The 23233-nt window shown below is 36.6% G+C and overlaps 1 protein-coding gene across 1 annotated transcript; it reads left to right on the top strand.

Moving 5' to 3' along the window:
- Positions 1–1703: 1703 nt before the first annotated feature.
- LOC100893581 (spatacsin) lies at positions 1704–23111 on the top strand. The gene is made up of 19 exons (XM_030976411.1): positions 1704–1926; positions 5760–5947; positions 6508–6741; positions 7228–8077; positions 8809–8929; positions 9722–9872; positions 10687–11229; positions 12585–12673; positions 13046–13273; positions 13980–14051; positions 14932–15068; positions 16259–16485; positions 18926–19169; positions 19529–19738; positions 20295–20401; positions 20879–21024; positions 21601–21765; positions 22582–22651; positions 23062–23111. The coding sequence occupies exons 1-19, from the start codon at positions 1736–1738 to the stop codon at positions 23109–23111; spliced, it is 4023 nt and encodes a 1340-aa protein (XP_030832271.1). The 5' UTR covers positions 1704–1735.
- The last annotated feature ends 122 nt before the right edge of the window (positions 23112–23233 follow it).

Below are 23233 nucleotides of genomic sequence, written 5' to 3'. Positions count from 1 at the left end.
TTTTTTGTGAATGTAGGCTACAGTGTATATTCATGTTTTCATTCGGAGATCTGACTCGACCAGAGATTCTCGCCTGTGACACCGGATCCAGGATTCTTCGACGACATGATGTGGCATGGGGCAGAGGAGTCATTACTTTATCCATAATAGTTTGGTCTCAAATTTCAAGACAATAAAACAGTTATCGAATCTGCAAGGGGTGCAAATGTACACGTGTGTGTATTAATTAGGCATTGGTCGATTTTGCCACCCTCTCCAGTGCATGTTATATGCTTTCAATTTATAAAAGGTCATCAGATTATTCATACACATTCTATATACAATGGTAGGATGTGAGCCTAAACTATATTTCAATAACATGTTTCCAATACATAATACCGAGTCATCCGAGTGTTAAATAAAGTTTTGAAAAGTATTCACAGATGATTTAAAACGCCACCGCGTGTACTCATTTTCTACAGATATCCTACCCCAATAAACTAAAACTAAAAGAGGGAAAAAAAGAAAAAAAAAGAAAAAAAAACTACCATTCTACTTCTGGCGTCATATACCTCTCCCAGAATTATATCTCGTACAATTATACCTCTTCATAATTTTACCTCTACTAACTCTCCTACCCTTCTAACTCTACAAACATCACATTGTGCTATCGCTCTATCTCTCATTTTATCTTACATCTATCATACTACAGAAAACTTGCATTGGTTGGGCTGATTATAACATGTCGTTTAAGTTTCTACCGCATATACCTAACAGGTCCATGCTTTTAAAAACCTTGACATTTTAGTAAACAAGCTTTTGTCCACTTCTGTGGACTTTCTCAAGCCGAGTGATTATTCACACAGCTTCTTGCTGTCTGCTGACCTGCGGATCACTGGAGCAAAGATAGGTGACAATAAATAGCCAGAGTCCTTATTCAGTGAAGGATTAATCCTTTTTATCCAGATGGATTCTTTCACCTTTCTTGCATGACCAGAAGTGTTTTTATACACAATAATATGGGCATTATCCCATCCTAGCTCTAACGTTGTGTCGAGTTTTAGGGGCGTGTTAATTCTGCCTCTGCTGAGTGAGATAGAATCGGCCCATCCTGATCCCCTACCCCATCCCGAATTCGAAACTGCAATTAGTCATGAAACTCTTATCTCATCTTCGATGGTGAGATAATCTTGGGATTTTCGTTTATCTTGCCTAATAAGATACTTTACAAACCTACATGAAAAATTTAAAATTGATACAGGCACCCATCAAAAAGTCAAGGAACGGTCTCTTTTTGTTTTCTGTCTGCTTGTAATTATGTAGACGATGTAATATTCACATCTAGCCTAGTTCTTTCTTTAAATAATACCATTTCAATACAATATTACGCAAACTAATAAAATGGATAATCATCTAATGGCCTTTCCCAGTTTTCATGAATTCTCCATCTTTCCACCCACAGTGACATCCATCACATTACATAGCTCGTGATAATATAAACAATGGGCGGTTTCACAGTCTGCTTATACAGACTTGATACATTCATTAAATGCTAACAAATAAAATGTATAATGAAACAAAAAGAAAATTGAGTAAAAATTGACCGAAATAGCATTTTAATGATATTTTACTAATAAAAGTCTATTTGTACATTGATTGTAAATGGTTTTTAATCTTCTTCGTGAGAATAAATATATTCTGGTCTGCATGAACCAGACTATTTGCTAATGGTCACCTGATAATTTGCATTTACAGGATGGAGGTTTCTAAAGACCGACATTCCGTCTCTGTTCGGAAGGCAAAGTCGGAGTTAAGCATAAATTCCATTGATGATTTTCATTTTTCTGTTAGCTGTGGATCGATAATAATATGTGGAAGAGGAGAGAGTGACAATCATAGCCAGAATGCAGTGCTTTTGATAAATGGAACCGTTCCGGATGCATCAAGGTAGGTGTTGTGTAGCCCCACTCGTTTATAATTGTGTAGGCCTAGAGTCTATAGATTAAAGTTGTTTTGTTGACAAAGAGCGACAGAAATGACATCCGATACAGAGACTGTGTCCTAAATACTGTTATGTTGGCATTATCGTGATCCAAGTCCCCAGGGACTCGGATCCACAGACACTTTTTAATCTGAAAAACATGTCCTACCTTCCAAATTTGTTTCCACCAAAGCGCGCGTTTAATGGTAGCTTTGAAGATGAAATATTACTTTCATTATAATTTTTTGTAATGATTATTATTGCTTTATTTAGTCAAGCCAATTCATCTAATAGGCATATTAGAAGTTCTTCACTGAATAAAGCAAACTATAATTCACATTTATTTAGTCAAGCACTGATTAGGCTGTATGATATTAAAGACGAAATACTATTTTCATTATAATTTTGTTTAAATTATATTATTGCTTTATTTAGTCAAGCCAATTTATCTAGTACACCTATTAAAAGTCATTCACTAAAGCAAACTATGATTCACATTTATATAGTCAAGCATTAATTAGGCTTAATGAATAAATATTATATTGATTGATTTCATCATGCCTTTAACGGTTATTGAAGACGAAATATTACTTTCATTATAATTTTTAAAAATTATATTATTGCTTTATTTAGTCAAGCCTGAGTTTAATATAGTAGACCTATTAGAAGTCCTTCACTAAATAAAGCAAACTATAATTCACATTTATTTAGTCAAGCATTAATTAAGCTATTAACGGCAATTGAAGACGAAATATAACTTTCATTATTATATCGAGCCAATTTATCTAGTAAAACACTATAAAACTGTCTATATATTCCTCGTGGTGCGAGTCCCCCCTCCGAAATTAATACGAGACGGCAATTAACCCGTTGATATTATCTACCCCTCATTTCCCTCCTCTTCAAGACCACACTGCCACTTTCAGACAGTTACCTAGAGATGTTAAATTAATATTCGCTGTTAAAGTTTATCAATAAATCAAAAGAATCTGACTAAAAAACACTATAAAACTGTCTATATATTCCTCGTGGTGTAAGTCCCCCTTACGTGTTAAGATCTTCAAATTTCTCATAGAAGGGGACTTACACCACGACTAATATACTACTCGTGATCCGAGTCCCCCCTCCGAAATCACACGATACGGCAATTAACCCGTTGATATTATCTACCCCTCATTTCCCTCCTTTTCAAGACCACACTGCCACTTTCAGACAGTTACCTAGAGATGATAAATTAATATTCGCTGTTAAAGTTTATCAATTAATCAAAAGAATCTGACTAAAAACCACTATAAAACTGTCTATATATTCCTCGTGGTGTAAGTCCCCCTTACGTGTTAAGATCATCAAATTTCCCATAGAAGGGGACTTACACCACGACTAATATACTACTCGTGATCCGAGTCCCCCCTCCGAAATCACACGATACGGCAATTAACCCGTTGATATTATCTACCCCTCATTTCCCTCCTCTTCAAGACCACACTGCCACTTTCAGACAGTTACCTAAAGATGTTAGAGATGTTAAATTAATATTTGCTGTTATAGTTTATCAATAAATCAAAAGAATCTGACTAAAAAACACTATAAAACTGTCTATATATTCCTCGTGGTGTAAGTCCCCCTTACGTGTTAAAATCGTCAAATTTCCCATAGAAGGGGACTTACACCACGACTAATATACTACTCGTGATCCGAGTCCCCCTCTATGAGAAATGTGATGATCTTAACACGTGAGGGGGGCTTACACCAAGAGGAATATAAAGACATTTTTATAGTGTTTTGAGTCATATTATTTGATCATATTAAAGTTGTCAAAAGAATATTCGCTGTTAAAGTTTATCAATAAATCAAAAGAATCTGACTAAAAAACACTATAAAACTGTCTATATATTCCTCGTGGTGTAAGTCCCCCTTACGTGTTAAAATCGTCAAATTTCCCATAGAAGGGGACTTACACCACGACTAATATACTCCTCGTGATCCGAGTCCCCCTCTATGAGAAATGTGATGATCTTAACACGTAAGGGGGACTTACACCACGAGGAATATATAGACAGTTTTATAGTGTTTTTAGTCATTTTATTTATCATATTGAATGATAGAAAAGAGACTAAGAATACAGGATTTTATGTCGTTTGAAATAGTGTCCCAGCCAGTATTTTTTGCATCAATTCAAATATGTGTGGTGGAAAGAAATCCCCCATGTAGGAATGTTCTGTGTGAATTTCGCAACTTTTCGCATCGTGGACAATAGATTTCTTTTGACAACCTCCCAACCGTGAATCCTTTAGAAAGATTGCTGGAAAAAAAGGTACGTCTCAAGTTTGTCCCCAGTGACTCGGATGACGATATAGCCGTTATGTTTTGCAATACGTCGGATATATGTTTTCATGAAGTAAAAGGTAAAAAGTAAAAGGTTCTATGGAGTCAACCAATTGCACGGAAAGAAATTGCGCTAGTGTAGACTCTACTTCCATAGAGTAAAGGAGGGGGTAATCGACCATTTCCAGTTTTCGGCCGATCTGTTGGATGCATGGTAAAATCCCTTTAAAATACATCGCATAATAGCATATCACATATTCCACACATACCATACCATGCCAGAGTCACTGAAGAACCACATTTGCAATCAAAATATATCCTAAAATATCACATTTTAGCGATGTAATCGGTGGTTCCGCTACCCGAATCTGAAAAAACCAAGTATCTTACGCGTGTCTGTAAGAAATATGGGTACCATAAAATGAGCTTTAGGTTTAGAGCCCGATTTTGTTCGAGTCGCAAGCTCAAAAGTATCTCATCGCATGTATTAAATCAATGCAGCCGGACACCGCAACGCACACACGATATCTCTGCCTAATTCAGATTCCAATTTCCGATCAACGCAGAGCTCGTTTTCGACCTGGTGAGCACCCGGGAGCTCTGGCATCGGATACCTGCGCCGCCCGCTAGTGCTATAGATCAGCGCGGGAACGCGCGGCGTGCGTGCGCGCTTCCTATTGACTTTGTACATGCGGTCGAAAACTGGCTCGCTATGTCGATAACTGCCTCCGAAACAGTGAAAATTAAAATGAATATTGTCATGGCAATTCGTGATTTTTTTCTGGGATTCTTTTTCTGTTTAAATAATAATAATATTTGCTTCATGATTTAAACAAGAAATGATAATAAATAGGAAGTAAAGAGTCCCAAAAATAGGATTTTGTCTTAATTGGTCGAAAAACCCCTCCTTTACTCTAGACCATATCCATTTTTTTTTAGCAGTTTCATATTCATTTTTAGCAAAGGAAATTTAGCCCAATTTTTTACTAATTTTAATCATAATCATATATCACATTTTCCACCTGAATTTGGATCACATCCGATATCGGGAAGCCTCCGATGAGGGCTTCGATGTCGACGTCGTTGCTCAGTACCGTCTCTACCCTATAGCTTAAGCTCTGCACCTCAGACTGAAGCTATCAGTTCAAAATTATGCAAACTTCTCGTATGGTTTATGGTATTACGCGCATGCATGATACCATAACCCATACAAGAAGTTTGCATAATTTCAATTAATTACTTTGGCTCAAATGAGAAATTATCCCTTTTCACCATATACTTCAAATCTCTCAATCGATGACAAAAATGTTGTAGATATACTTTAGGCATGGCCTCAATTTGTCAAACATTTTTAACGAGTAGCCTTGCTTTTACTGTTGTTGTAAAACTGGAATTAATTGAATAGTATCTATAAAGACTGATTTTTAAAAGTGTAAATGATTTATTTATGGCAGTATTTCGTTCCATGTGGCAGATTGTACAAATGGAAGTCCGACACAGATGGAAAAGGGACCTCAATTCTAGTGCTTTCACATGATGGTACCCTCAGTGCAGTTAGCCTGCCGTCCATCTCTACTTCATCTTCATCTTCTCTCAGCAAAGCAACATCAAAGGCAGAGGTCCTTTGGGTTTACTCATCAGAGAAACTGAAGCAAATAATAGGTATGTAGTCAATAAAGACAAGACAAGATGGAATATTTTTTATATAACGCATATTTAATTTGGTAATATATTTTCAAGTGTGAGAGCTCATAAGCATGAAAATGTTGGAATTTATTAAAATAGCTGGCAGTGTTACATTTTGGTCTGTCAATTTGATTCTCAAGCAAATTTCAATATTATAAATGCACTGTTATATGTACATGTATATCTACTCTATATGGTTTTTCTTGATGAATTGCTACATTTAGAAATACTACGAAAAGTCTGCCCTGAAGAAATATTTATAACACAATTGCAATTTTAACAATTTGTGAGAAACAAAACTGTTAAATACTCGATGGTACACATTCTATATGCTTTACCCTTTTTCTCACAACATAAAATATCTGCTCCCCATGCCTCATATTGCAGTTTATAATCTCCTTTATTGCTATTTCTGATCATTTCCTTACTGAAGCTCAGCTGTGATAAATATTTAATGTGCATGTGGTGTTGCATTGTTTATTTGTTGCTGAAAAAAAGAATATGACATTCTCTGTTATCAAATCCCCTGTTCACAGGCATCAGTGAAGCGAGGAGCCTGCCAAAGGTCAACGTCCTATCAGTTGAACAATCCTCTGCATCTCTCCTGATCGGGAAACACTTCTGTCGACTTCCAGAGGGAGGAAATGAATCGCCGCCTCCAGAAAGCTGGCTGTTGTCATGGCAACATACAGGCATCACTGAAGAGGACATTGTGAATGCCAGACTACAGAGAGATTTCTTGTTTACGCTACATACCTCTGGGAACATATGTATCCTTTTATGATTCCCAAATTTCACTGATGATAGCAAGTAATCAGTGACATTAATGTGCATCATTTTTATTAGAAGTTAATCAACACATTTTTAGTAGAAGAAGAGGATTATAAATGGTGAAAAACAAAGAATGAAATGAATTGCAGTTTTATTAACACAAGAAGAAAAGAAATTTTTAAAGAAAACAGTTAAGTAAACTCAAAGTACCAGGTCATTACCTGTACCTTGTCTATTTGTTCTCAGAGGACAAGACAATATTACAGATTAGTTCTAAAACTCCTACTTCCTGCAATCATATAATACCAAAAAGAATAGACAATGTATATATATTCATTTGTAGACGCTTATCACATGCATTCAAATGTAATTTAACAGCGCTTTAGAGAATAAGTGAAAAGGCTACTTTTAAGTACATATTTATTTTGAATAGTAAAGTACAACACCTATCCTTTGCACTTTCCTTGACTTGACTATCGATACAGCTATATTTTCTGTTAATCATCAAAAGCTGGTTGCACATGTGAACCACAAGCATTTCATTCGCAGTATCTTTGTTAATGCCGGAGTCTTAGAGTCACAAGAAACAGGAAAGCCGTGCGACTTCGATGTCAGTCCTGACTTGCAGAATATCATTGTTACCTACAGCAATGTGAAGTACGGCGTTTACAGGATCAACCTTGCGGAGTACTTCAGTCACAATCCCAAGCATGTACTCACATCGGCGAAAAAGCAGGAGATGGTTCAAAAGAGGAAGTCTTCCAAGGCTGACAGGGATGAAGACGAGCTTGACTTCACGCGAGGGGTGGCTCCGGTCAGCGAGAAAGGCACACCAACGAACAGAAGCTGGTGGAACTACCTGGATGACCTGAAGCTGAAGCTCACAAAGGGTGATGATGGTGAGCGCATCAAAGGGGTGTTTACAAGCCCTTCTGCCAACGACATCAAATCATGGCAGAGTTGGTTCCTCATAGCTGATGGACAGCTTTCCATGGTCAATCCTAGAAGCGTGTCTTCAGGCCAGGCCGATGCAACCGATAGAGCTCATGTCTCAGGTTTTCAGAGGAAGCTTCAGAAATCACCTCCATCAGGGTCGTCCACCAAGACGGGAAGTCCAGCTGAGAGGAGTCCAAGGATTGAAACCAGGACCGATTCGATGGTGTCCACTGCTATAAGGACGGCCAAGCTGTGCAAAGGCCTCCCTGTGAGGGGGGTATATGCTGGAAGATCTTCAGGCCTGGTGTGGTATGGTGGTGCTCTTCAAGGCCAAAGTGGTGACAGATATGGTGGTCTATGTTTCTTGAATTTCTCAAACAATTCAACACAATTTGACAGGTAAATATATTTCCTTTAAAAGATAATGAGTTATTATCACACAAAACCGTTGTGTTGTTTCCACATTATTTACCTTATCAAAATTGACAGTTTGTGAGCTTTGTTATTAAATATGCTGGAAAACTGTGGTTAGTAATTGAATAAATATGAGTATTTGAGAAAGAAAGCAACTGCATAACCAATTGAAAATTTAAAAAGAAGTAGTAGCAATATTAATCCTCATCTTATTCCCTGATTTATGCTTCTTCAAAAAAGGGGATATTTTATTTGTAAGCATTTTTTAGAAAAGCATATTTATAACAAACTGCAATCACATCACAGAAGGTGGAAGCTTAATACATGTTTGAATGCATGCACAATCGAAATTAGAAAATTTACTAAACATACTATTATTATTATTATTAAAGGTAGTGTATCCCTTTTGCAGCCAACATCAAATTCTGTAGAACTTTGCAGGAATTAGGTCACTTATGTCCTGTCTGTGAAATTTAAACATTAGCAGTGTCCTAATTTTGCAAGAAAAACCTGTTTTCTTTGTAGACTTCACTGTCAGACACTTTAACATACAAAGCAGGCTTCAGTCTTCCAACTGGGTACGATTTGAACCAATAATCTTTCGGTCGACAGGCAGACGCTCTACCGACTGAGCCAACCCACCTCCTTGGGTTACGCTTGTTGCCGTTGTTTCAGTTGATGCCTACACAGTTGATTGTTGTTTTTGTTTTCATTAGTTTTCAGGAACCAACCCTGTTGTCCATCTCGGAAGACCCTACTCAGCCACACGCCCTGCTAACTAGGTCAGAGGTCAGACTGCTCTCTATCAGTATGGAACAAGAATCAGTTGTCAGCAAGGTAAAGTTGGCAAAACAACCAAAATTAATCTTTCTTTTTCACTTCAAGAGGTAAAATAACATTTCTTTTACAAGATAGTGGGATTTTGAAATGTGGATATTACATTTTCTTATGAAATGTCATTTTTGGGAAGTAATTATTCAGTTTATAATTACAAGCTGGAATAATCCATTGGACTTACGTCATGTTTACCTGCTTAGATCGTGTCAGATAGAACATTTGTGTGTCTACATGTATATTAACACCATTCTCTTAGTACCTGAGATGTTATTATTTTCTTCCAGCAAGAGATATGATAACAGTCTTAACAAACTGGAATTACACAGATTTCTTTTCTTCATGGTGCTTATGCAGATGTCTCTCTCAGATTTACAGAGTCCTGTTAATATGTCCAGGGCACTGTTTCATAAAACTTGATATCAATAACAAGTTACAAGCTACTGTTATAAGCTACTGAAATCATGGCATCTGATTGGCTGAGAGCAATTTACCATGGAAATTAAGCATTTGCTATAGACAAAAAGTTTTATGAAACAGGTCCCAGAGACTAATCAACGACATGAACTGATACACATTGATTTTGACAGTTGAAAGACTTCCTCTAATATAAAATACCACATAGTCTCCAGAATACCACTCTTGGGCTCAGCATATTAGTGATAGCAAAACTTGACATTCTACAGAGGGACATGCCATACAGTACTCATTTTTTCCGTCAATTCTCAATTCAGGGATTAAATTCATAGATCCTTCAAAATACCAATTCAAGTAAAATCTTATTTTTCATTGCAGATGATGGTGTACAAGTCTGCCGCTGTTACCGAGGCGCTCTGCCATCTCAACAACTGGGATCACTGTTCTATTCCTATCCATGCCTTAGAGATTGGACTCAAACACAGGCAGCTGGATACTATAGCCTTCTTCCTAAAGAGCAGAGAGAACAGTAATTCTTAAATCACCTACTATAATATTCTTTTATCCCTTTATTTTACAAAGATCAATGAATGAATTTTACAATCTATTTATGATCGATGAACAGGCAAGCAGTGACAAAGAGAAACACTTTAAAGTCTGTCTGCACTAGTTTGGCCAGGAGAATTAGACCTCCCTGTATGGTCACTGACACATGGTTATCTCATCAAATCAGCTCTCAATTAATATAAGAAAAAGAGAATCATGTGGGACCAACAGGCACCGATTAGGCATTGTTTTCTATATAGAGGGCGCAAGTAGCTATAAGCAGTGCAGTGGGGCTTTAAAGACTTATCACACAGGTTGAAAGCTAGTAAGCCCCACAGGACCTGTTCTTGAACATCATCAAATCAAGTTCCTTTTGTCCATTTTCTTGTATTTATATCATCATGACAAATGACACACCTTAACATTAATACAATACTGAATGGTACAACTTATAGCATGTCAGTGAAGAAGTATATTAGTTAGAGTGGGTATTTAAACAATGCAACAACTCGCAACTGATGGTGTATTATAGCTCTTTCATGGTCATTTGTGTTTAAAAGTGGTGTCCAAAAGAATTATTATTTCATATCAGACATTTATACTAAGAGTGATAGATAATAGGCTGTTTATATTTTTTTGAATATTTGTCAAGTAATAAATTATTACCAATACATCATTTAAAGAAGCACATACATGTAGGAAGCGCAAAGAGGCGTTATATAATGTGAAATGCGCTTTACAAGAACGGATATTATTATTGTTATTAAAACAGGATTACTTCTTGTTTCCCTTCTCAGTGTTCAGATTGAAGCAACACACTGCCCCTGTTACTGTGGCATCCTCCTCACACCACAGTGATCTCTCCTCCTCTAATGATGCAACGCAGCTCTGGTTAGCCATGGATCTCCTCTGCCTGGCCATTGCTGGCAACATCAAGGAGATGCAGTCCAAGCAGTATGCTCTCCAGGTCCTGAATCTGGCCCTCAACCATCTCAATAAGCTCATCCACAATGCCACCGACTCTCTGGAACACGTCTGTAGGTCCTCCAGCTCCTGTTTGGTGCCATCGTCTAAGAGAAGCAGTCAGGGGAAAGCGTCTTCTGGTACTGGCATCTCACCATCTTCATCGTCATCATCAGTTCCATCATCCCTGGAGTCCGACCAGCCTCAGACGGCGCCCAAGGCAGCATCCGTGGTGGTCATGACAGAGGGATTTGAAGGAACCAATCGTGATCTTGAGGACATTCTCAAGAAGTTGATCGGTCACACCGTCAAGCTGAGAGGTCATCTCAAGGGAGCACCGGCATGGATGTTCCCTGACAAAGACGATACAGATTCAGGTAATCCATTGTAGGCTGTAGCATATTACTCAAACTCAGGACATGTATGTATCTTAGCCAATGAACGGATTAGATTTTGGGGTCATGAGATCAAAGGTCAAAGGTCATGGGACTCATTATGTATGCACTATTAGCTTGTGAATGCATTCTCATTTGAACTGCAGATGGACTACTGTCAAACTCAGGACATGTATGTATCTTGCAGAGCCAATTAACTGATTAGATTTTAGGGCTATAAGGTCAAAGATCAAAGGGTCATGCATGTATATGAAAAAAAACTTGTAATCACGATATTTTGAGAACCTGTAAATCAAATCAAATTATTTATTTCCAAATTCCAACATCAATTAAAACAATGTGTACAACAACAACAAAACAGTCAATGGGGGGCAATACAAACATTATAAAACTATGACATTTCAATCAAACGATTAAGAAGATAAAAACAAAAAACAAGTATAATACATAATTCAGCATTAACAGACTACATAAAAAACAAAAGTGGATAATTGGGAAATGGTGAACACAATGAAAGCCAGGTTTGTGGCTTGTTTAGGGTGTGTTCACCTAGTTTATGTATTTGTGTTTTTTTAACATTATTATTATTAAATTTAGACATTGGTTAATGGATGACAATCAAACTTGATTTTAAAAATGCTTCTGTTTTGGTTTGTAAAATCACTATATGGCGGAGGCATCATTTTCGACTGCACGCAGTCGTAGATCCATCTAATATATCACTAAAATTTCTATTTTTATCAACTGAAGTTATATATTGTGTACATTTCTAAAGATCTTTATCTTATTTATGAATAATATATATATTTAATTTTTTTGCTTTTCTTTTCTCCCTTCCATTTTTATTTGCTTGCATTCACTGTTTTCCTACTCTTGTTTGATTTATCTTATTCTTTGTAGATTATATTAAAGCTTGAAACTTTCTCTTATAATCTTTCACATCAGTGTATTCACAAATATATAAAATTACTGAATTAAGATATTAGACTCACTTTGAATACAAGAATATACAGAGATTTCAGTCATAGATTTTCTGTATGGAAATCTAAACGAATTTGGGGGGAGGGGTGTAAAAGATATAATCATTGGATGCTTAAAACCAATTCCATTTTAGACTTCATGAACAGTGGGAAAATTAGATGCCATGACCATGACCAAGACCTTGTAGAGTGAATACATGTAGCTCTATATCATCACCGTCATCACCATGCGCATGTGATGCCCTTCCATGGGAGCTCTCGACTCTTCTCAACACCATTTCCCAATGAGAAGTTCTATGTAAAGCATGAATGTCTGATATGTATACATTATTTTCCTTCTGATTGATATGCATGTAGGTGGCCTATCTCCTTCTGATACATACTACTCAGGTACAGACAAGACGATGTTAGCTACAATGCATGCTTGGAAAGCTATGTCCCCGCAGGTATCGTATGACGTTTTATTATAATGATTATAGGGTCGATTTGTTGCAGCGACAATTGCCATTGAAAGATGTATCTTTTACAGAAAGGGCCGATTTAAGTGACCATAAGAAACCTGTTGCAGTAGCAGTTTTCATTGAAATGTATCTTTCACGGATAGGGACAATGTATTGTCCATGAGAAACCTGTTGCAGTGACAATTTCCATTTAAAAATAAATCATAGATGCATAAACTATAATTTTAAAAAAAATTGTCCTCATGAAATTACATTGCACACCAACTTAAAAAAATGCAGACTATCACACTTCTTCCCTATCATAATTTTTAAATCGGTCACATTTTGTATTGCCTTTTGACCTTTCACCTTCGACAGGAAATCATCCAAGGTGCCATCTTGAAACGCCAGATTCCTTTGGCCCAGGCATTCCTGAGGAAGCAACGGCACCATCAACAGCTTCAACAAACAGAGGCGCAGCAGCAAGCTCTCACATCATTGGAATCTAAAGGGCTCCCTCTCCTGGTAGATAGTGGCCTTGCTCAGGTCTATGCCTCGCTTCTAAATGCAGAGACAGAGACAGCTTACACAATGCTTAAAAACTTGGTAGGTTAGAAAAAGACATTCAAGGAATCGTTACTCCCCTGTAAGAAAAGGAAATAATTAATAATCTGATTATTTAAATATGGCATTTGACTAGTTTTTAGTTGGAGTTAATGCTACTCACAATATGACAGAGGATTATGCATATCATAAAACATTATTTGTCTTTGTGTAGAACAACAATTGCAATTTGTTATTGCCCTTAACATGTCTGTGAGTACAAATAGATGTATGAAGGGAAGCATTAAAAATGAACATAATGGGTGGTATTCCGGTAGCGCGTACTAAGTTAGTCCACACTTTTATGGTGTGTCTGTTGCCAAATCATTTACCCTGTACAGATTATGTTAATCCTTCAATTAAAAGTGTCCAAAAAATTAATTTTGAAATGAAATGGGAAGAAAAAAATAATATGAGTATGAACTGAATTTCAACAAAGTCTTTGGTAGATTATCTTTGCCATAAATATTGAAGGAGGAAGATGAAACCTAGCATTCCATAGAAGTGTGAAATAAAATTCTTGTTTCGTCTGGACTTATTCCCGGCTTAACTTTACCGTATGAGAATACCACTCAATAAGTTTTAAGAATGTGTGTCTTGTTCAATGAACATTCAATTTGCCTCTGACTATCCATTTTTAATATTTTGAATACATTTTTTCAATTTCTAGCAGAATTCAATTCTGTGTGTGTGTTTTGTCATATGATAGGGATTCAATGTCACCGAAGAAATCAAGAAGATCTGCCTTTACACTGCAAATACAGGATTGAGGGACTTCTTGGTAAGTATTCATACAAACCAATGTTAACCCACTGACTACTGAACTCTCTCCTTCCCATAGGGTTAATACAGGGGCCTACCAGCTCCAGTAGGCAATGGGGTTAATAATGATAATAGTAATAATAATAATAGCTACATGTACACTCATAGTGCGCACATATCCATTTCATATCCAAGGTGCCTACGTAATATTACTATAACCCCGGCTTTAGCCCAGCTGCCCTAAGGTGCTAAAAGTGTTAAAGGAATTAATTCCTACCAGGAACCCATTCACTACACCTGGATGGAGAGTGGCAAATGTAAAGTTATATCTTGCCAAAGGATATTAGTGCCGTGGCAGGATTCGAAACCGCAAACCATGTGATCCACATGCAGTCCGGGGACGTATCCACGAGACCATGACAAATCTTGTAGTCTAGACCTTGATGTATGAGAAGTTGAAAACTCAACTTTTAGAATAAATAGTTATGTAGAGTTATAATTTCACAATATATTCTTAGCTGATATAATGTTCACCTTAAACTGTAATATAAATGATACATTTTGTTGTTGTTGTTGTTGTACTGAAGGAATACACTTTGTCTATGTGTAGCCAGAAGAAGGTTAGCTCATATACAGAGATAAAATACTTCTGGCTCATTCCATATATCACTTACTTTCTTTCATTTGGTTCTTCTCCCCTTGCTTGCTCTCCCTCTCTCTCTCCCTCTCTCTCTCTCTCTCTCTCTTTCTCACTCACACTTTTCTCCATCTTATTCTGTCTGTTGCATGTGTAAGTCTGTATCTGTTCGTCTCCCTTTGTCTGCCTGTCTGTCTGTCTCTTTATTGACTCGTGAAAAAGAGAAGACTTTAGTTCATTTCATCTTTTGAACAAACCACAGATTACTGAGCTGAACCTATCACAAGACTTGACCAAGGAGGAAGCCGACATGGTCCATTTTGTCCATCAGTTGGAACATCTCTACACCTGTCTGTCGTTTGAGAAGGCAAAGGCTCTCGCTTCAGAAAAGAGCAAACGGTAGGGGTCATGTGATGATTTGTTTTAAGTCCTTTCAGAAAGTAGAGATCCTACATGCATTGCTTCAGAAAAGAGCAAAGAGGCATTTATCATGAGATTTATTAATGAACTCAAATAGACTGAACATTGTCTTGTCCTTTTTACAATTTTTACCTTCAAATTGATATTCTATTAGTTATGTTATAATTATTATTATATTATATATATATATATATATATATATATATATATTTTTTTTTAAATAAATACTTGATAAACGTGATAAATATTATACCCATCCTTTTATTCCTGTCTTGTTTTGTTTTTTTCTTTTTGTTTTTCTCTTATGTTTACTTTGATTTTTTTTGTGTTGTGTTATCCGTTTTACAGTTTTACTCGCATGCTTGTTGTCGTTTTAGTTGAATATCTGCAATTAACTGTATTATTGTTTGTTTGTTTTGTACATTAGTTTGTTAGAAGTTTAGTTGTTGTAACTACATGTACATATTCATTGCCTTACTTCTTGCATTTGCAATGTTTTACATATTATTGTATAATTTACTGTATATTTATTGTTATTTTTATGTTTGTGAACCCCTTTGAAAATCAGCTGTGCTGAAAGGGCTATCCACCCTATGAGAGGAAATAAATAAATAAATAAATGTATGTATGTTTGATCTCAAAAAAAAAAAAATTATTATTTATTTATTATAGATATTTATCGTCAGTCATTTGAAAAAGCAACAATTTTAGCTTCAGAATATTGAAGAGGAGAAATTTGTGAGAACATTTGCTTCACGTCTGGAAAGCAAATGCTCTAGCTGCAGAAAAGAACAAGAAGCATTAATTGTTTGATGTACATGGCTTAACACTGCTTTGTCTTCCTTTGTTTGAAATGTTGAAGGCTCGTAACCTTTTGGAGAAAAAAAAATCCTTTTAATTATGCATCATATTCGTCATCTTTTAAAAAATACATTTCATCTACACGTTCATGTCAATATAGCATATCTATCATGGCAAATACATGTACACATAAAAATTAGTACATAACACTTGCCAAAATCATCAACAAATTCTTCATCTTCTAGGAATAGAAATCTCCACTCTGTATTTGTTTTCTTGATTACCTTCCCTACACATGACATTTCAAACAAAATGTACCTTTTGTCACCTAAGATTTTGTGACTATGTAATACTTTTGAATCATAAAGGCACGAAGGTGACAAGCAAAGAGAGGAGTGGATCCCACCCAGTGACCCGGAAGCCAAGCAATATCTTGAAGACATCGCTGTGAGAGGAGACATCATGGTGTCAGGTGAGCCGGCGAACTGTGAGAACTTCAACTACGGCCATGTTGTCCTGGAGTGGGTCAGGAGCTGGAAGCAGGAGACGAGGGATCGGATCCTCCTGGAGAGACTCCTTGCATCAAAGAGCAAAGGTGGGTTGGTTGTCTTCCTCTCTCTCTCACTCATTTCTGTCTTTCAATCTCTCTTTCCCCTCTCTCTCTCTGTCTGTGTCTGTCTCTATCTGTCTATCTGTCTTTCTCTCTCACTCTCATTCCCTTTATCCCCCCTCTCACTCTATCTCTGTCTGTCTATCCCCCTCTCTCTCTCTCTCTCTCTCTCTCTTTCTCTTTCTATATCTGTATGTGTCTGTTTGTCTGTTTCTATCTGTCTTTCTCAATCTGGAGAGACTCCTTGCATCAAAGAGCAAAGGTTGGTTGTCTTCCTCTCTTTCTCACTCCTTTCTATCTCTCAATATCTCTTTTTTTTCTCCTTTCTCATTCTTTCTCTGTCTGTCTGTCTCTCTCTCCCCTCTCCCTCTGCCACCACATGTCTGTCTCTGTCTTTCTCTTAATCTCTATTTCTTATTTCCCTCTTTCTCTGTCTCCGTCTTTCTGTCTGTCTCTGTTTCTCTGTTAGTCATTCTCACTCCTTTCTATCTCTGTCTCTATATGTCTGTCTGTCTATCTTTCTCAATCTCTCTTTCTTTCTACATTCTCCTTTTAACTCTGTCTGTCTGTCTGTCTTTCTCTCTCCCCTCTCCCTCTGTCTCCATCTGTCTGTCTCTAACTGTCTTTCTCTCTCAATTTGTCTTTTTCTCCCCCATTTCCTCCTTCTTTTGTCTGTCTCTTTCTCTTTCTCTTTCCCCTCTCACCCTGTCTCTATCTGTCTGTGTCTGTCTGTCTTTCTCACTTCCATCTCCATCTGTCTCTGTATTTCTCTATCTGCTCCCCCCCCCCCCCCCCCTCCCGCTAACTCTGTCTGTATGTCCATCCGTCTGTCCCTCTCTCTCTCTTTATATACATCTCTGTGTCTGTTCATCTGTTTCTATTTGTCTTTCCCAATCTCTCTCTCTCTCTCTCTCTCTCTATCTCTCTCTCCTTGTCTTTCTAATTCTATTTGTATGATTCAATCTCTTTCAAATCCATTGTTGAGGAAATATGAGGAAAATGTTCCAAATAATTTGAAATTATATATTATACAAGGTACATATAAAGGTACAGATTAATTTGATAAAAGAAAGACTGAAATTATTCAACTCATTTTCATGGAGATGTAAAGTAAATATTTAAATTAATTCTAAATGTACATTGCATAGGATACATAAATGCACAGAGTCATCTAATAGAAATGAGAGTGAAGTCACTTCTTAAAGAGAGAGATATTATCAAGGAAACAAAGAAGGAATATCAAGGCATTGTGTAGAAAGATAAATTGTATTCAAAAGTGCTATGACAATACAAGTACATGTAATTAGCTGATCATTATTGCACATAGAAGATTAGTCACTTTCAAATGAGGAAAAGAAATATACTCAAAACTATTGGCACACATTATGGAGGGTGGTTATTGTGTATAAAAGGAAGTAATTGAACTTCTTTCAGTTTCATTCAGTGGTACTACCTTGATTATGTCATGTGACTGCTAACGAATAGAAGAAAAGTACTCAAAGATGTTCAAGTATTGTGATGGTTCATGATTCGAAGCAGTGTATGACTGGAAGCTGCCTGTGACAGCAGATTCAACATCAATGAAGGACATTTAGCAGCTGCTGATTTTCTTTTGTTGCTCGTGGAACATATGTGCATAAGTATTACAGGAGTGAAAGGAAAGTTGCATAAAGAACATGGCAATGGAATATTAGTGAGTAATTGATGGATGATGAAATGTACTGATCTGATTACTTCAATATTTTGGATTTATAGTTTTCTCCATCAATACAACATCGATGCAGATTCACCATTATTGGGACTAGCTACAACTCTGGATGAGATCAAATTAAGAATCAATTGTAATATCTAATCATTTCTTCAATCCATGTGTTTTAGCGCTTAGAGACTTTGGTGGTAAGCGCTTCATAAGCACCGTTTTTATTATTATTAATATTATTAGATCCTTAATTATCTTCAAACTGAGCACAGATTCAGTCTGTTCCTGTCTCACTTCAACAATCATCTTTGATTCTGAATTAATCTACATGCAGCTTAGATACTACCTGCTCTAGTTTGGGCATGAGGGATTAGACCTCCCTGCATGGTCACTGACAGGTGGTTATCCCATCAAATCATCTCTCAATTAACATAAGAAAAAGAGGATCATGGGGGACCAACAGGCACGGCTTAGGCATTGTTTGCTATATAGAGGGTGTAAGTTGCTATAAGTAGTGCAGTGGGGCTTTAAATACTTAATCTTAATCAGATTCTGTCTTTAATCTCTCTGCTTTACAGACCCCTCCATCAACTACAACCTCAGTGCGAATTCAGCCTGGTCCTACCTCACTTCACACCACCAGTGGGATCAGCTTAAGCTCTGGATTAGATCAAGCTTAGCTCTTAATCCTAATCAGATTCTGTCTTCAATCTCTCTGTTTTACAGACCCCTCTATCAACTACAACCTCAGTGCGGATTCAGCCTGGTCTTACCTCACTTCACACCATCACTGGGATCAGCTTAAGCTCTGGATTAGATCAAGCTTAACTCTTAATCCTGACCTTTCAACTTCATCAACGGAAGCAGTGAACCCTTGGCTACATGACCTGAAGCTATTCCCCGGAGTGGTTCACAAGATGGAATCCTGCTTGCCAGACCTGCAAGAGAAGATCTTGGATGAATTAGCCAGGTTTACAACCTTTTCTAATTCTCATATTTTTGAAATTATTTATCCTTATGAAATAAAATTAAAGATGGTTTGTTGTGGAGTTCAGTATTAAAAATTCTCTAACTTTAATGAAGACAAATCAATTTAACTACCGTACTTACCTTTACATGATAAGAATCTTAGAATCTCCATGTGGACATTATAGTTTGGTATTAACATTTGAGGCATACAGTATATGCAGAGAAGCGCCTTGTTCTTTTGGAGTTTTGTGCATTTACTCCCTTGCTCCCTCTTGTAATCTTGGACATTACTTGCTACCAGCATTATATGTTCATTGTCAATGTTTGCGTTCCTAATTTCCAAAATAAAAAAATCTGTAGGCATGGGATATTCAGCTCTACCGAACTGGCGACCTTTGACCTTCTTACAAGGCGTCTGAGTAGCACACGGCAGCTGTTCCGACATCCTCACCCTCTAGGTCAGAGGTCAGAGACGGCCTCTGTGGCGCCTTCTTACAAGCAGTGGTTCCTTGAGATGTGCATAGAGAAGCAACTGCCAGGATTGTTGTATGCCTTCTTAGATTTCTACAGGTAAGTATGTTAGATGAACGGTTAGATACATCTACAAGTAGATCACTCAATAACGAACGGAATTATGCTTTGCCCATAGAATTTGTTATTCCATGGACATAGCAAATTCATATTCTACTCGAAACATAATGTTTTTCCTTAGCCATCCCAAACGATTTAGAGTATAGTTAGGAATGTAAAAATGCCATACTTTATATGAAGTAAATACACTCTGTTCCTTTGATAGCAGTCAAGAAGAGAGGTTTTAAGAGGAGTTTGATTTTTGCAAAGAAATAAATGGAGAGTAACTTACAAAGGAAATCCTAGAATATTAATTTCATTGCCAAAAAACTGTAATTAATTCATCGGTGGTGAGATATTTCACTTTCATTCTCATTTACCCTTTATCTCCCATTTCGAATTTTATCCAAATCAACTTGTCAGATGGAATCCCCTTCTAGTTTTATTACTAAGTTCAATTTTGATGAAGGAATAGTAAAAGAATACTAACCTTGTAACTTCATTTATTGCACATGGTATCTCATTCTCTATTTATCTGTGTTTCTTCAAATCTTAGTCTTTGCTTGTCAGAGAATGAGGTGATGAGTCTTCAGCTACCCCTAGCCCAGTGCCCCTGGCTTGAGATCATGCTACACTTCAGGTGGATCGGAAGACAGGTGTCCGGTAGGTAGTATACAAGTATACAAGTAGTGATGAAACTTAAATGCTTGCCTTGTTCATGCTACATGTACAATCTCTCCCAGTTCTTATGCAGGTTATCATTCACTCCTAATTATTAGGATAGTCAATTCTTAGAGTGTTACACATCTTTTTGGATGAAAAGAAAGAAATTGTACATTTTTGTTTGACCAAATGTCTATGTGTAATTGATCTACCTTTGAAAATCTTGATTGGTGATCTTCTTGATGTAAACAAAAGTTGTAAATCCCTCATCATTTTTGTGTAGGTCTTCCTAAATCTTTCTTTGACCTATTTCTCTGATTTTTCTGATTTTAATCAAAGTATTTTGTTTACAATCTGGAGTTCTCTTTAGCATTTCACTTTTTCACTTGTGTACATGTGCTTAATTATGCCTTTGTTTCATTTTGAAGTCATTAGATAAATGGTCATAGAATGTCACCATTTTTCTGTTCCTTCTAGACCCATCATTGGTTTTCCAAGCTAGTCTCTCGAATGCTAGACTCTTGATGAAAGTCACCCAGCCCACCGTATCCCGTCTCCTGGATGCAGGATATCCCATCATCGCCATAGCAACACTGCGCTATGCACCAGGATCCATTCCAGAGGTTGGTTTGAGAGGGAAGAGGGGTGCGAATGATAAGAGAGGGGGTGGAGAGAGGGAGAGAGAGAGGGGTGAAGAGAGGGAGAGAGAGACATGGACAGAGAGAGACAGGGAGGGAGGGATAGCCTGAGACATCATTAGAATACAAATGAGTGAGATTTGGTTAGAGAGAGTGAAAGATACACTGAGAGACAGACAATTGCAGACACATAGACAAAATGATAGGATGGATTAAGAATTATTAAAAATGAGTGAATTAGTGTGTGAGTAGGAGAGAGTAAAAGAGAGAGAGAGAGAGAGAGAGACATAGACTTACACATGGGTGCTCATGTAAAGATGGAATTAGATGGAGAAAAAGTGTGAGTGAGTGAGTGAGAAAGAGAGAGAGAGAGAGAAAGTAAAGGAAAAAGAAAGAAAAGAGAGAGAGAAAAAAAAAACAACTGACATACGATATGAGATGTTGAGATATATTTTATAGACAAATACTGACAAAAATTATGAAAATTGGGGCACATATTTCTTCACCTTGAATTGTCAAAACACCAAATGATCTCATTGTTATGTGTCTCATGTTTTGAAGGCTCTTACCCCTGCTACCAATGAAGATGAAAAGCTATGGAAGCTAGATGGTGACAAACTCAAGCAAGCTCTACGTCCTTACCCCAAGCTCCTCTCTGCCGTCTTCCCACCCTCTAGCATAGACGGTATCAAGACTCAAGACATCACTGTGTATGAACTCCTCCAGGTAAAACAATTCATGCATTTACGTTCAAAGGGAAATGCAACCTTATAGCAAACTACTCTAGAGGAGAGCAGAAAAATCAGAAAAGTAGACTGGTGAAAGTTTGCTATCCATTATGTATTTTGACTAGTGCTCCAAGGGAGTAGGCACTTCAGAGAAATTAATGATATTCTCTGTTCATGGCAAATGGAAGAGTTATCGAGTACTACATCACAATCTACCGACCAAACAGCCAACTTGTGATTCGCATTGACCAAGTGATCTCATATTTCAAACATTATTAACTTTTTATTATTGGTGCAATTTATTTCAAATGTTTGCCATTCTGTTTATCTAATTTCTTTTCCTTCATACAAATTAACATATTACAAGGATTGAATTGGGCTCTTTGATCTTATACAGCTTTATCTACAAACATTCTAACATTGTGAGCGCTTTAGGAAATCTTTAGCTACACTGCCATGTGGTCAAAAGAAAAGCCCAAACCTGAAATTTTGAAATTGTTTAGTTTGAGAGCTGAAGTAACAATATCACTGTTCATTGTTTAAAGAATGTGTGGATAGCAAATTGTTTTAAGATGTAGTCAAAATATAATCAGGAATTTTGAATAAAATTTTTCAAGATGACCCATGCATCTATTCAATAATTTCACCATGGCACATGACAATGTCATGTAATAAATCAGCAGTTTCAAATTTAATGAAATTTCAAATTCATCATTAAATACACTCTTTGACAGTTATTAAAAGCCATATCATTTTGACACTATTCATCATAGTAAATAGAGCAAATCATTACAAATGTGATTTTCATTTTTAGGGAAATTGTCCACTTGACCCCAGGAAGTTATTCCTCTGGCAAAGTACCAATAAGGTCATGCATCCAGAAGGTAAGAAAGAAATTTCAACAACAAAAATTATAAAAACCTCTTATTATTTTTTCTCTCTATCTTTCTATGTGTCTATCTTGATATATTTGTCATCTAGAAACATTTTCACATTGCTTGTTTAAATGTATCTTTATTCTCTTTTTCACTATTTCTATTTTCCTCTATATTTATTTAATCTACTTCATATTTGAAATTAAAATAAAAAATGAAATGTTGCATTATAACTGTCTATAATAATGAATAATTCATTTTGTAAATTGATTTGTGAACTGAAACTAGTGAAAACACATTTCCATATCAACGATAATTACATAATTTCAACTTCAATTTTAATATGTTATTGAATTGCATTGTTGTACACTTATATGTACATGTACATGTATATGTAAATGATTGTTCTTCAATTGGAGGACTGCCAATCCATGAAGATCATGTATCCTTTGGTAGCAGGCCTAAGTAGGCTTGCACTCTGAAAATTTGCAACAGAGGGAGAATTATGATAGTGAAAGTAATTACTGGTAGACCGCCACAATAAGTACAGCTGCATACTATGTTGAATTATGCTGAAATATGAATCCAAAT

Source organism: Strongylocentrotus purpuratus, unplaced genomic scaffold (assembly GCF_000002235.5).
Source record: "Strongylocentrotus purpuratus isolate Spur 01 unplaced genomic scaffold, Spur_5.0 spur5_scaffold_9, whole genome shotgun sequence".
NCBI lineage: Eukaryota > Metazoa > Echinodermata > Echinoidea > Camarodonta > Strongylocentrotidae > Strongylocentrotus > Strongylocentrotus purpuratus.
This window is presented reverse-complemented; position numbering and strand designations above follow the sequence as displayed.